Source organism: Notechis scutatus, chromosome 6, assembly GCF_049901735.1.
Source record: "Notechis scutatus isolate UNSWTSFEM ecotype Mainland chromosome 6, rNotScu1.2, whole genome shotgun sequence".
Lineage (NCBI taxonomy): Eukaryota > Metazoa > Chordata > Lepidosauria > Squamata > Elapidae > Notechis > Notechis scutatus.
Window position 1 is genome coordinate 50,821,772 of NC_142014.1, and position 16,137 is coordinate 50,837,908.

General features: G+C 35.3%; 1 protein-coding gene across 4 annotated transcripts; it reads right to left on the reverse strand.

The window, feature by feature from the left end:
• Positions 1–6,158: 6,158 nt before the first annotated feature.
• Positions 6,159–15,362, reverse strand: SMIM45 (small integral membrane protein 45). 4 transcript variants are annotated; one of them, XM_087968234.1, is made up of 5 exons: positions 15,089–15,362; positions 14,399–14,428; positions 11,561–11,725; positions 10,959–11,014; positions 6,159–10,159 (listed from the first exon to the last, which is right to left on the reverse strand). In XM_087968234.1, exon 5 carries the CDS (start codon positions 10,152–10,154, stop codon positions 9,948–9,950), a length of 207 nt encoding a protein of 68 aa, XP_087824360.1. In that variant the 5' UTR covers positions 10,155–10,159; positions 10,959–11,014; positions 11,561–11,725; positions 14,399–14,428; positions 15,089–15,362; the 3' UTR covers positions 6,159–9,947. The 4 variants fall into 4 exon arrangements, with proteins under 4 accessions (XP_087824360.1, XP_087824362.1, XP_087824361.1 ...); XM_087968236.1 differs by lacking the exon at positions 14,399–14,428; XM_087968235.1 differs by lacking the exon at positions 11,561–11,725.
• Positions 15,363–16,137: the final 775 nt, after the last annotated feature.

A 16,137-nucleotide genomic window follows, 5' to 3' on the forward strand; every position in this document is an offset into this window, starting at 1 on the left:
ATATCATGTTTTGATACAGTATCATAGCTCTAACATTTTTTATAATATGCCTGCTTTTTCAGCAGAGGCCTGAGAGAAAATCTGTCTTCACGTCAAAAGCAGCCGTTTAGTTTTTAAAAATATATTGGCATGTTTTAAAGAAAACATCTGTAAATGTTCAATAAATGCTTTACTGGTCAGTTATTCCTAGCCCAAGAGGACGAAAAAGAGAAATAATATGCAGAGTTTTTAAGTTGCACTTGAAAAGGGGTAGCAAGTGCATGCAATCCTATTAAACTTGTCTTTAGTTCAACACTACATGTCTTCACCTATTTGACTCAGACTTTGGTTTCTGTCTATTTTAGGTTTAATTTTAAGGCCTTATTTCAGTGTCTTGATTTATCTATATCATGTGACGTGGCTAAGCGTTATGAGAACTGAAATGCAAAGTACCTGGGCAGAAATTTGGGGAGAAAGTGCCTAGACTCTTTGACTTTCACAGTAGCCCTCTCCAGTTTCATATGGAAATAATGTTTCAATGATTTATTTGCAAGGGACAACAGCAGGAACGGGCAGAACAATATGCTTTTTGTGTAACTTTTGAAGGGCCAAAAATCCAAGCATTACTTCCATTCCAGGCTTTGAATCTCCCACACTCTTGCTAACCTAACTCTTCAACCGCTGGAAAAGTCTAAATAAATATCTAAGCCAATGAAGATGGTTTCCTTAGTTTTAGGTGGTTTATTTTTCTTACATTCAATTGTGTCTGATTCTTGGAGACTGCCTAGGCAAGTCCCTGCAGTTTACTTGGTAAGCTTCTTCATAAGTAGTTTGCCATTGCCTCCTTCCTAGGGCTGAGAGAGACTGATTGGCTTAAGATCACCCATCTGGCTTGTGCCCAGGAAGCGACCAGAACTCATGTTCTCCTGGTTCCTAGCTAGATGTCTTAAATACTACACCAGGCTGGCTCTCTTTTAGGTGAGAGAATCATACTATATTTGTTTATCATGTTTATCTGGGCAGCCTTTATAATATTAATGCCAAAATATAAGTGTACTTAAATGGTAACACTGGAATATGTTTATTTGGCATACCATACCACATCTCGGCTGCAAAATCTGGATAATACTGGCTGATAGCAGAAAGATACAATTTTTTTTTGGTTACCATATAATTATGTTCATGTTTTGTAACCCATGTTGGCTAGCTCTAGTTTATATCTATCGCATCATTCTAGTGGGGTTCAAAAATGTTACTACCGGTTCTGTGGGCCTGGCTTGGTGGGCCTGGCTTGGAGGCGTAGCAAGAGAAGGATACTGCAAAATCCCATTCCCTCCCCACCCCACTAACCTGCTTTCCAGGTCCGTTCTCCTGTGCAGGGCAACAAAGGAAGACCCAGTCAATCAACTGGGACTCAGGAGGCAGAGAATAGATGGGGGAGGGGAAAGTCAGAGGTGGTATTTTCCAGTTCTCCCAACTACTCAAAATTTCTGCTACCAGTTCTCCAGAACTGGTATGTATCGTGCATTCTGTCTTTTATTTAACAATGGAAGATGAAGTTATAAATCCATTTTTAAAAAGAGGCAATAAGTTCTCCATTTGAAAAATGAGACAAGATGGTGGGCATTTCAGTTCCTTTTAATAATATTATATCACAGTTTACCTACATGTACATTCATGTTAAGTATGTGTAATTTGCATGGGAGCTTAGAATACACGACTGATTATTGGTTGCTAGTATTTCAACTCATAAAGATATTTCTGATATTAGGTTGTTGAGATTCTCTGACCTTGTTTTTCATCTTGCAGGCGTTTCACCATCAGGCCGTGTAACATTATCAGTGGAGGGAGAATGAAGTTTGCTAGTGTTTATATATGGCATTAACATGATAAACAAACATAGCATGATTCTCTCACCTATGAGAGAGACAGTTTGGGGTAATAGTTTAAGACAAGCCAGGAACCAGGAGATATTAGTTCTAGTCCCTCCCGGGTTTGTCCTACCAACCTTGACTGAGGCAAGTCAGATACATTCTGAGCTACATATATTCATTCTCCTCGATTGTGAATTTGGATGTTAAATTTTCCAAGAAGTCCCATCAGAGATGGCTATGAATTCATGAAAATGCTAGCTATAACCATATAACCATAACAACACAAGAGCACACAATAGATATAAACTCAAAGTAAACCGCACCAAACTTGATTAACAATTGGCAAATCAAAATAAATAAATAAAAAATAAAATATATTTGAAAAAGTACATGGGGCCAAACTACAATCATGCAATTTACTGTAAATAAAAGAAAAAACAGGCAGATATCTTGTTTTTTTTTAATGTGTTCCTCATAAGGATTAAAGCATGCACCAGTTTTATAACAAAAAGCTTCATTCATTTCACCTCTGTGGTTTTATTTATTTTATTTTATTTTTATTTATTTGATTTGCCAATTGTTTACAAGATAATAAGTATAAGTGTATACATAGTTGTGAATACATGAAATGGGTACATATAAGAAAAATAAAAGAAGAATAAGAGAAACAATAGGACAGGGACGGTAGGCACGTTGGTGCGCTTATGCACGCCCCCTACAGACCTCTTAGGAAAGGGGTGAGGTCAATAGTAGACAGTCTAAGGTTAAAGTTTTTGGGGTTTGGGGAAGAAACTACAGAGTCGGGTAGAGTATTCCAGACATTGACCACTCTATTGCTGAAGTCGTATTTCCTGCAATCAAGTTTGGTGCGGTTAACTTTGAGTTTGTATCTATTGTGTGCTCTTGTGTTGTTATGGTTGAAGCTGAAGTATTCATTGACAGGTAGGACATTGCAATGTATGATTTTATATACTATGCTTAAATCAGACCGAAGACGGCGTAATTCAAGGTTTTCTAGTTCTAGAATTTCAAGTCTGGTGGCATAAGGTATTCTACAACGAGTAGAGGAGTGGAGAACTCTTCTTGTGAAATATTTCTGGACTTTCTCAATTGTGCTAATATCAGATACGTAATGTGGGTTCCAGACTGATGAACTGTATTCGAGTATTGGTCTAGCAAATGTTTTGTATGCTCTGGTTAGTAGTGTGATATTACCAGAGAAAAAGCTACGTAGGATTAGGTTAACAACTCTTAATGCCTTTTTGGCTATGTAGTTGCAGTGGGCTCTAGCACTTAGATCATTAGAGGCGAGTATTCCAAGGTCCTTTACAGAGCTTGGATCATCAACAAGGTCTTGACTATTCAGCTTATATTTTATTTTCTGTTTTTTTTTTTGCCAATATGTAAGACAGAGCATTTATTTGTTGAGATTTGAAGTTGCCATTTGTTTGACCATTCTGATACATAGTCAAGATCTTTTTGTAGGGTAGCAGTATTGTCTGTGGTATTGAACAGCTTTACATCATCAGCGAAAAGAACGCAATTGCTCTTAATATGATCACAGAGGTCATTTATGTAGAGTATGAAGAGAGTTGGTCCTAGAACACTGCCTTGGGGGACACCACTATTGACAGGTACAGAATTTGATAGGTTTTTTTTGGTTGAGTCTTCATTAGGCATACTGCTGCACAGTTCTGGTTTTTTGATATTTGTATGTACATTCCTGATCACTTTTAGTAAATAATAGTACATATCAGTTTTCTGATTACTTAAAAAGTTATGTATCATAAATAATTTCATCAGTTAGTTAGCCTACATTACATTAAGGTTTACATAATTACCTAAATCTATTTACAAGTTTACCAAATTAAATATTGCATTTAGATTTACTTATAATTTTTGGTACTACTATAGAAAAGGAATGGTCATTTTCCCAATTAAATTACATCAGAATATATTTATTTACCTATGCTCCATGTTGTCATAAATAGAATTAATTCGCCTACCTCTGTTGAAAGTGATTATTAAAAGAAATGCCCATTGAAGAAATAATCCAAGAATTTGCATATAGAAAATGATGTAAAATTAAAATATAGATAATACATTAAAACACATATATGGAAAAGTTGCTGTCTGACTATAATGATATTTACCTTTCTCCGTTCTTATAATTTAATATAACAAGTTCCTATGAAGATTATTAAATCATCTTGGTGGCATTTAATATTTGATTTAACTTTTAATTTTAATTGTATGCATATTTTGTCTTTTGTATTAGTATTTTACTGTATTTATGGTATATATTTTCAGAGCCAAAAGGCAAGGCATAAAATTTAATAATCTATTCATTTTTATTCTTTCTAATTTAAAAAGAAATTAACACATTTTCATGGGCCCAAAGCACTATACCTCTTGTGTTTAATGGATATTTTGGTCCTGCAATTCATATGGTTGTTCATATGCAGAAAAAAAGGAAATTCTTTGTCCGAAAGAGAACAGTACTCTACATTATGCTTATGTAAACTTGTATACTGTGAAAAGAACAAAATACTAAGACACTGTATTGATTGACTCTGGCTTATTTATTAGAATTATATTCAAAATAAGCATTACAATTATGAAGAACAACTATTAATATTACAAACCATTTCATTAAAACAGTTTATACCAGCCAACAAGTCAAACTGATTATCTACTTTGCAAAATATAGAAAGTGCTATTGTAGATTTTATTTCAGTTTCTGAAGCAAATGATTTACATTTACAGTTCTGTACTACATCAACCGACAGAAGGAGAAAATGGTACACAAATTACGATGATAGAAGTGATGGTCACAATTTATTAGTCTTTCTGTTTTCTGTTCCCTCTGCAAAGTATTCTCAAAAGCTTCATTCAATCTAACACTCTCTCAATTGTGAAGTTTCAGAAGTCCCTTATTATATGATATTCTGTAAGAATATTTCATAGATCTGGTAATATTTATCTGTTATTAAAGTGACAAGGATATGGGGAAAACCTGAATCAAAGTTTGAAGCTTTGTTTTGAGACAGCTATTTGTACTATTTCTATATCTGGACCAATATTAGAGAGTTTAATAGTCTAACAGTGTTAGGAGTTAGCATCATTGGCTATTTTGTATGATTGTGGTAGTTTAGAAATTTGATGAGCACATAGATCCACAGACAAAATTCTAAGGTCCACAGTTCTATACTCATTCTGACCAGCACAATCTACAGCCCTCAGCACTTTCTCCTTGGCAGGGAAGGGTATGGTACTATGTATCTGTACTCTTCCAAATAGGCAAATAATGACGATGGAGAAAGGAGCATTGTGTGCACTCATCTTGTGCTTTACCCTTCTGGACCCCTGTATAAGTTTAAACTGTACAAAGCTTATTTGATGAAAAACTCCAACCACCCTGCGAACATCACATGCCAGGCACAGAGCTTTCTCCGGATATATTCATTTAACATCAGTCTTAACAACATGAACATAATTTTAACAACTCTAAGGCAGAGAGTCATCAGCACAATGCAGTTCACTAATAAATTATCCAGTCCAGAGAATGAAACACCTTCATAACAATTCTGAGAAGTTACGACAATTGGATTCAGCCCAGGATCCCTCCAATTCCACACTCCCCACAGTAGATCAGCATTGTTCAGTATTAATCAACTTAGGGGACACAAAAATATGATACTTCAGAACTGTTTAAGTTACACTGTCAATTAGCAGATTTAATTTCATTGAGGGAAAAACAATGCACATATTACTTTCTGACAGTGGTGGGATTCAATTTTTTTTACTACCGGTTCTGTGGGCATGGCTTGGTGAGTGTGGCAGGAGGAGGATACTGTAAAATCTCCAGTCAGGGGTGGTATTTGCCGGTTCTCCGAACTATTCAAAATTTCCACTACCGGTTCTCCAGAACTGGTCAGAACCTGCTGAATACCACCTCTGCTTTCTGAGTAGACTTCAGTTTTAGGCTGAATATTTGAAAAACTCCTAGTGATCTAAAGAACCTCAACTCCTGATCTTCCCAATACCCTGTTTTTCAAGTAAATACATAGTTTCTGGGATTTATGCATTTATGTTTTTCTTTGCAAATTTTTTTGTGCTAACAAAAAAATAGAATCAGGACAGATCTGGCATCTAAAAATAAGTACCACATAATTCAAATTAACCTAATTTTGTAAAAAGATTCATGTACTTCTGCTCCTATTTACTCAGAATTAATGCTTAATTAATTAATTAGTTTGGTTCCTAGTAAAATGCAGTTAGGATTGTTACAGGTTTTTTAATTTTTTTTACTAATGAATGTTTTAAATATGACTTTTTAAAAAAATCAGCCAGATCCAGAGATCTACCTAAGTATTACTTTAATCATAAAATATGTATTTTTTTCTCAGAAAAAAATGCACCATATGGCTGCATAAAATGAGTTCAGAGCTAACACTGGTGTTATGTTTGCAGAAGAAGTTGTTGTGTAAGATAGGAATATTTCATATGTACACATAAAATGTTCACAAGGAAGCTGGCACTTATGGACAATATAAAACTTGGCAACAGTTAAACAGTTAAGAACTGGTGCACAAAACAGGAGAAACAGCCAAGACCCGAGACAGTGCTGCCACTGGCCCTCAAGGTGTTGTTGGAATTGAATGTCCACTAGGCCCAGTCAAATGGCTGTGAGCAGGCACTGTGAGAATTCAGTAGTATCTGAAAGGTCAGCTATGTTCTAATCTGCTTTGTCTAAAATAATTTTCAATAACTTTGAAAACAGGATTAATGAACTATTTTTATAGGTAATTAAAAATGCCATTATAAGACATAGCTTAATTACATTGGATTTTTGTCTGTTTTTTTTTCCTGATAGTTAAAAGAAGATAAATTGAAAACATGTTGTGAATTTCATACTTGTTGCCTATTTGAAAACAAAGTTTTTCTCTTACCATAGAAAGTATAGAAAGAGAACAGAGATCTCTCAAATGTTAACAAATCTCTCATTCATTATTGGATAATAAAGGGCCATTAACGGGTGGAAATATTACAAGAGAATTGATGAGCCTCTATAGCTGTCAAGGTCAAAATTAAGATTACTAGACATACTGAATGGCTGGGTTCATCCCCCATTTTAGTTGGAAAGTAGGATAAATAGCATTACTTATTCACAGCACATATCCATACTAATTATTTGGACTGAAATCAAAACACCTACAGAAAGCTAACATAATTGCTTAATGGCTGTTGATGATGACTACTTGATGGCTGTTTTGACCCTCTGGGTAACGTTACACTCAAATGCAATGTGAAAGCATGCTCACAACATTGATTCAGAATGGATATTGGACATGCTACAATTGCATTCTATTTTTTATAACAAGTGATACAGTCCTGAGGAAAAAAAATCTGGTACAGGAGAAAGGTTTAGTGCAGATCAGTGCCATAATGCCCCTATGCCCATATATTGCAATTGTACATTAGCTATGAAAAAATACTGACAGCTGTTTCAAAGTCTTACATTTGTTAATAAATGACTTATTGCTACCCCATTGCTCTGCTTGGGGGTTGTTCATTTGCATTGGTAGTCTAGTTGCCACAAAAGAGAATCAAGGCTCAGAAAAGAGGTCTCTAAGTATCACTCAGAGACTATGGCTGTAGCTAGTAGCAGTGCTAATGGATAAGTCACATACAGAGAAAAATGGCTATTTATATACAGAACATTATTTTAGGAACTTTATGGTGTTGCTTTTTCATTGTCTATTTATAAAAATAGATCAGGTGATATAAATGCAGAAGTAAGTTTGTTTACTTATACCCTTTCTGACTCAGACAAAGGATGCTGCACTTACTGATCTTGTAAAAATGCATGCTTCCTTGCCTCTTCCCTATTGTAAAAATAGATGATAATTTGCCACCCACTGATAGCATCAAAAAGTTGCAATTGTAACATAAAATTTGGCCCTTTTGTCGCATGTGCAAGAATTTCTGAACTGGGAACACTTAACATTTTGGAAAATGTATGACACTTCAAATACTTAAAATGACACACGGCACATGATTCCAAGCCAGGAATCCATTTTGCTGTTTTTAGAAGTAAACAATTTCTTACTTGTTATGTACATTTGGAACTAAAGAAGTCCCATGCAAATGTTACTTTCAGGAATGATGCCTGGAATGATATTCACATTGACACAGCAAAAGGGCTTTGAGACAAGTTCCCTTCTGTACAAAAGCAACACTGCTCTTTAATAATATTGATGCTATCCTCAGACATCTACATAACTCACATATAGCATCACAAATTGCAATGTACTATACTTAAATTCAGTCACTACTGAAAAATAGGTCAGCTGTTTTCAAGTGAGAGGAATGACTGGCTATGAATCCATGACAACTCCTGGTGAACTGGTCAAAAGAAGAAGAGAAGAAATTGAACAAAGTCCTTCTGTGCTATACTGTTGTCAGGGTCTATGGCACTGCATTAGACAATGGAAGCTGTCAAATGTAATGAAGTGTAGGTGAGGTAGATGTGAGAGGAAATTACAGATATAGAAAAAGATCTATATGCTACACCACTAATTCCAATGAAGCATGTAATGTGTAGAAAGATGTCAAATCCAGGGAATTATGAAGTAGAGTACAGTGGTACCTTGGTACTCATCCTTAATTGGTTTCAGGAGATGCGATGAGTACCAAAAATGATGAGCACCAAACAATTTTTCTCATAAGGAATAATGTAATGAGTCGTGAAGTAGCTGACACTGACAAGTTCTAGCTTGTGTGCTAAGTACCAACAAATGATAAGTACTGGGACAAAATTTTTACATCAAAATGCATTGAGTACCAAATTTGATGAGTTTCAAAGTGTTGAGTACCAAGGTATCACTGTGTACAGATATTATAATAACAATGTTTGCACATTCTTAACTTGGAATGTGTACCTGCAAGCACATTGAAGAAAGAAAGGCACGTGTTCCTAGCATGGAATGTGTACAAGAAGAGCTGGTGGTTACAGCATAATATCCCGCTCCTACCCCTAAGATATAATACATGGAACCAGTGTATTAAGTTAGCACAGTTTGAGATATTATGTCACCAAGGGAATAAAACTGCAATCAGTGATGCCTTAATGCAATTCAGCAAAAACAGGATATTTATCAAGACATAGGGCTAGAGAGGCTGTTATTGTGTAATTTTCATAGAAACAGAGATTATTAATCATCTTTGTGTGCATGTAGTTATGTTTGCATGTGGAAATTTAATTATAAACCAGCTTTAAAGAAAATGTGGATACTGTGCAAACATTCTACATGGACAGTGCAGCTCTAGAAAACTAACTGCATTGGAATTATGCAGTCATGGTCTGTAGTTCAGTAGCTCTTATACATAGGTAGACTGAGTACTTCTACATTTTATAGTGTTAAGATCAATTATACACATAGAAAGAATAGTGCTAGATGGGGCATTTGAGTTTTAAAATTCTTGTCCACTTCAACAGACATAGCAGCAGAGAACTGGAAAAGTGCAGCATTTCAAAATTCTAGGAATAAGGAATAAGGAAGGGTGAAAGATCCTGTTTTAAATAATGAACATAGGTTATTTTTTTCTCCATCCTTAACCTGCACAGAATATGTCCTTCAGCATATCTGATCTCAGTGCTGGAAGTGAAAAAGTATATAATCAATTAGGATGTTTCTTTCTTTTTTTACTGTACCCAAGTGATTTTTTTAAAAATGGCATTATGTCAGGAGTGTTTTCAGAGCATCCAGAATCCATACTGGTTGCCCCTGGAGTAAAACATAACCATCTAATTCCTCTTTAAGTGTAACAATTTCCAGCAAATTAACTTATTTACAGAGGGTCCAAAAATTTCAAATGATGGTATAATGTACAGAGCTTAATTATTAAAAGTTAAAACCAGAAGCTCCAAGGTGACATTATTTAAAAGGTGTGTTTAGAGAAACTAGCAAAGAATACTTCATTAAAAAAGATCCACATGGCAAAGAATGAAGTTATGAACTGACCACATAATGAGTAGCAAGAAATTATCCTGAATAAACCAAATTTTCATATGTCTTGGGGAGCAGAATATTAAACTTCAGGCACTCCAAATGCTAGATTGTCTCGTATCATCAATGTTTTCCGAAGGTCTCGCTCCATGATTGGTCTTTGTGTTCTCCACTTGTGTGCTTCCTGAAGTCCTGGCTCAAAATAGTATATACAAGCTCCAAAGCCCACCAATATGAGAATTGAGATCATCAAATACATTGGCACAAACCAATCCAAGAAATGAGGCATAACCACTAGACAAAAGGAAAGTAAACAAAAAGAGCTGGTGATGATGAATAGAAAAAATACACTCTTATTTATTTATCTAAAACATTGCCATATGCTAAATAAATAAATAAATCTAAAACATTTATATAATTACCCACCTTTCCACCAACTCTGGGCAACTCCCAATCAAAGAGTACAAGACATATTAAATAATTTTAAAAACTATAAAACACATCCAGTTAAAACATGGAATATTAAAAACAACAAAAACCTGCCCCAATCTGAGCTAATGTGCCTCCGCTCAATTTTCTCCCAATGCTTGGGGGGAAAGCCAGACTTGATTAACTTCAGGGGACAAGATGTTTCACAGGACATGGGCTATCATGGAAAAGGTACACTTCTAGTTCCCATTAGATGACAATATTTGGGGGAAGGAACAAGGAATCTGATCTGATAAGAAGGGTAGATATCCTTAGGGGAAAGCTGTCCCACAGATAGTATGGCCCAGTGCATATAGGGCTTTAAAAATGATGACCTTGAGTTGCACTTGGAAAAAACTGGAAGCCAACACAGCTTGCACAACAGAGTGTTACATGGGCAAACCTCATGGCCCCCATTACTGCGTGCACTGCCGCATTCTGGTCTAGTTGAAGTTTCTGTATGTCTTCAAGGGCAGCCCCATGAAGATGGGAGGTGACCAAGGTATGATTGACTATGACAAGGCCTGCCAGTCCAGGAAAGGGCACTTTTTTTTGTCTTCTGTGAAGCAAGGAAATTAAATTTGGCATAAAATAATTTTTTCTTTGTTAAACCCAAGCAACTTACCTTGAAAAGCTGGTCTTTTTTCCCTCTAAGATCTTATTTTAGAACTTTTTCTATTCCTAAGAAGAAAAATAATATATCAGAATAAATTATACAAATATGTATATTTGTCCCTTACAAATTGTAAAATAGATTTACTGATGATTTAAAGCACTTTTTGATTCCTCCTTTCAATTTTGTTACGATATTCAAAATAAAAACAGCAATGTAACAGCAATGTTCCACAGCCTGATGCTCCAGTTATATAGAACTACAATTTGTTCTCTTGCTTGATCTTGTTTAATGTTGGAATCCTCATGTATTTTGGTATTGGACATTAAGTCACTTCAGTCTCAGTGCCTGGGGTTGGCAAGGCCATGAATTTCAAGGTCTACATGCTGACAACATTCTTGTCCCGAGCAATCTTTGGCCCCAACTTTTGCAGGTAGTCATACATTACATGTTTTGTTCATCTTGGAGCAGTTGTGTGATGAACTGAGTATGGAGGGGATTACTTATAACTCACTGTCTTGGCCAAAATCACTTCCTAGTCTAACTGAGATTTTCTCTCATTTCTCCACAGAATATGAAAATTTTGATTTATAAAACCCTATATGGCTTGGCACCTCTGTATCTTCAGGACCCCTTTCTAATAAGTGTTGACCCTTTTGATGAAATCATCTCTGGAGAAGCTGCTTGTGAGCCCCCAATTCCATGAGGTGAGGAAGCTGAAGCCAGAAGGTGCTGCTTTTCAGTCATGACAAATTAGCTTAAAGCAAAGCTGGCTGCTCCTGGAAGATAATGAAAGCCATATTTTACTGGAGAAACTTTTTAGAGTGATTGTGCACCATCTGGAACTGAATTTTTTCCTGGTTTATTTGGTATTAGATATCAACTGTGACTCTTGGCTACGCCAAAATATTTATTATATGACTTTTTATATGTTATATGACTTTTTAACTATGCTTATTTTAATTTTTAACTAAACGTTTTGAAATAAAATAATTCTAATTTTGTCAACTATTTTGATCATTTCATTGTTATAGCTCCTAATGCTCCAATTACAGACACGTGATGATGATGATTCATTTTACTTATGTGCCATCTTTTTTTCAGAAACATGATACTTCTTCCACCAGTGTCTTCTCACCACGATAACCTTGAGAGAAAGGCTGGACTAAGAGATACTACTGGTCCCAGTCAGCTAATAATATTTCCTTATTAAAGGTGACTTGGACCTTGGCCTCTCAGTACTAGACAATACTTAAACCCTAATACTCCATTGATTGAAACTCTCTATATACTTTGTGCATTGTTATTTAATTTGTAAACCCAAGGGCAAAATCTATGCATATTTTTTTTAGAATCATAGAAATGCAGAACTGGTAGTGATCCTCAAAGTCATTGGATCCAAAGCTCATAGTGCAACAATCTAAATTAAAGCATATCCAATAGATATTTAACCTCTGGCCAATGAATGGAAAAATACAACTTCAGAGTAATTTTTGCTGTTAAACTGCTTGTACCATTAGGAAGGGTTTTTGTTACTAATGTTTTTCATGTTCAGCTGGAATCTGTCTTTCTTAAATCTTTTACTTGGTGTTCTGCATTCTGGAATGAGAACAGATTTTCTGTATAGCATCTTTTCAAGTTTGCTTTTTCTCAAGGCTGAATGTTTCCAGTTCAGTTAATTTCTCTTCACAATTTCTAAGCTCCTGAACATTCTCTTTTCTGAACCTGTTCCAATTTGTCTGAATTTTTTTTAAAGTGCTCAGAATTAGGCACAAGACTCATGTTGTGGTTAAACCAATACTTTAATCAATGTAAGTGGCTTGGGGAGAAAAATAATAGTTTGAATCTTGGGCTAAAAATACAATAAAATATATAAGTTTGATAATAGAGGAATATTATTCACAATCCTACAAATCTGTAATTTCCTAGGAATAGGAAATGTGTTTTGTGTAAAGACACTTCATCTTAATTGTGTTTTAAAGAAATGTAGAAATGTCCAGATTGAACAAGAAAAAATGAACTTGGACCTCATTTAAATCTCTGTATATTACAAATGTCTTGCTATATTAAAACTATCTTGAAGGAGACATATCTGATGAATTTTACTATGTGCTAAGTCTAGTCAGCGATAGTTTTCCAACCGAATGATTCAGCTATGGTCAAGTGCCCAACTATTCTGGGAAAATCCATACTTTTAACCATGTTCCAAAGTCCCAAAGTTCTGTTTCCCTTCCAGAAATAACAAATACAAACTATGGTGTTGTGTCAATGACAAAAATCATGTAGTCTGTGCCTTGTGGTGATGCAAGTTTCATTATTTTTTCGTTCCTTGCCCCATTCACAGAAACCTGTGTTCCCCTTGTAGTGATTTCAGGGAAATAAAATAGCAAAGCTACCGTATATTCCTACAAACCACTGGTTTTGTGAAACTATTGGTTGTGCCAGAGATATAATGTAGATAAATTAGAAAGCAGTTTTGTCTTTTCCCAGATAGAATCAAATCCTGTCTTGAAAGGTTTTCTTGCATAATCCAATAGGATAAAAATATGGGGAATTTTTAAAGGGCTACAATTTAAAAATTGCTATAAAGAAATGCCAGAAAAAGGAACTTAATTCCAAAGCTTTGCAGTATTGTGGTAACTCATTCTGATCCTTTTTAAAAATTACTATGTGGTCTAGATCCAGATTATCTCTGTCCTTTTATTAGATCAATCCTGTGGGACCTTTATGGAAAAAATAATCATTTAAACCTTACTTTCAGAGAAGATGTCTTTAAATTTTCATGCCAATGCCCTTGAATTATGTTCGCTCTTGCTCTTTTTTTATTTTGACTTTGCATTTCAGTTTGTTTTGTATTTTGAACTGAATTACTGTTTTCCCCAACCCAAATTAGTTACAATTTAGTCTAATTTTACTATTACCTAAAAATATCACTTGCATACTTTAATTTTGTGTATTTTATGTACAGTGTGTCACAAAAACATTTAATTGAAAGAAATTGCTGCATGCATGATAATAGGTTATCATTTGATAATAGATTATAATTAGAAGATCCTTCAGTGAATGGATCCTAAAGGAGGTAATCTATAGTTCAAATCAAGTTCTTGAACACACCTGGTAACCTCATAGCAAAAATAATAGAACTAACCCAAGGAAGTCCTCCACATAACAAGCACAATTGACCCTAAATATTTTGAAATCATTCTTGGAATGGAAATAATCAAACAATAACAAGAAGCTGCTGCTTGCAATAGTTCCTGAAACCAAAACAATATTGTATTGTCCATTGTGTCTAATAATCTTAAAGATCTATATTTTACAATATAAAAATCATATCCAGTTCTAGGTCTCATCTCTATACAGTATTCACAAATATTATTGAATAAATAGTATTAATTCCCTAAAATATGGAGATTGCAACTTATTAAGACCTCAGTTCTGTACACACTTACCTGGGAACAGAGGGGTTTTTTCAATACTCACTATAGAAGAAAACAAAATAAAACAAAATAAAGCAGAGACACATAGAAATTAGGAGGATTATCAACATTAAATATATCTGAAAGAGAGTAATTCATTTAGCAATTTACAGTATTTACTCTTCAGCCTCTTGCATAATCCTCCTAATTTCTATCCCTTTCCCAATATGATGTCTGGATTTCAACATATCTATACTGTGAGATTTTTTTGTGCTGCTTTATGAAATGGCTGGTGATATTTAAATGGCTCTTATGAATCTAAAAGTAGATCTGACCTGCATATTTGTGTTCCACAAACATATGGGCACAAAATAAAACATTGGATAAAATTATTCTAATCCCTACTCTACTATGAATAACTGGATCTACATTCATTTTTGATGTCTCAAACTGGTGGTGTATCTAAAGAATGTCACATCTGCAGAATTCAAGCTCAATGGAAGTTCTAAAACACTTGAAGTCATGTACCACAAAATAACAAGGTATTTCATCTTATTAATTATGCTATCTTTATGCATTCAGAAGTAGGTTCAAAATTAGCACAGCATAGCACACTCACAAAGGTTTTTTTAAAAGATGACCAAAGATTTGTTAAGGGCCACCAGGTAAAACCTGTGTACACATATCCCCACAGAAATGCCACAAAAGATGCATTTTACCTACCTCAATCCATGCTTACTTCAGGAGATCACAGCTGCTAAGCAAGCTATTCTAGTACCAGGCAGCTTTTGAAGGCCAGTTGCTCTCTGCTGTGCAGTCAGATGACAAGGCAAAGGGTTTCTTCACCCAAGGCAGCCAAAGCCCTCAAAGTGCCAGAGCAGATTGGTCCAGATTGAAGACAGATGGAGCTGCACTTGCTCTGCATGCAGCATGCTGGTGCATGCAGTTGTGAATCATACACTTAAGTTCGCTGCTTGATCATCTGCTGTTGCCAAAGGACACTCCCCCATTCCCCCACCCCACCCCCAGTAGATGTACGTTACACTCTGGACCAGTTTGGCATCTTTCCATCCTGCTCTCACAAAAGAGGCAACATTGTCCCCATCCAATCAAAATGTCGAAGCAAATGAGGACTATCAGCGGTTGTCATAGCAACAAGCCTAGAGAGCTCTTCTCTGCATGTGATACAAAGGATAAGGGAAAAGAAAGAGAGATGCTCTAAGCTTTGGAAGATAATTTTCAATTTGATAGACACTTTCAAATGGAGCAGCATTGCTAAAACATGACACTTCTCACTGACTCCCTCTCAAGCATCACATTCAGGCAACAGCCAAGCCTTTTTCCCAGAGCAAAAATGGCCTTTCACATGCATGTTGGAACATGTTGGTAGGGTGAACTGAAACTCAGGTCCACAGAAAAGGGATTCAAAGCAAACATCATATTGAGTATCTATTTTAAATATTAAGGTTGCTCAGAGTCTTGGATTCAATCTCCCAAAGGTGCTTTGGAGCGCTTGGCACTACAAACATGGCACTACAGCTTTGAAAAGCAGCCTTTTAATACAAGGAATATTGTACATTTGACAAGTACTTAAAATATTGTCTATTGAGTAGTACTTAAACTACATCCACATTTGGAAATGTTTTTTGGAGATTGACTTTACACCCTACACAGGCCTCCTAAGCATACATTGACATTTAGTGAAAAACAATCTTGCAGCAATACTGTCAATGTGCACTTGAATTTTGTTAAATCTTTCCAAACATTTTTGA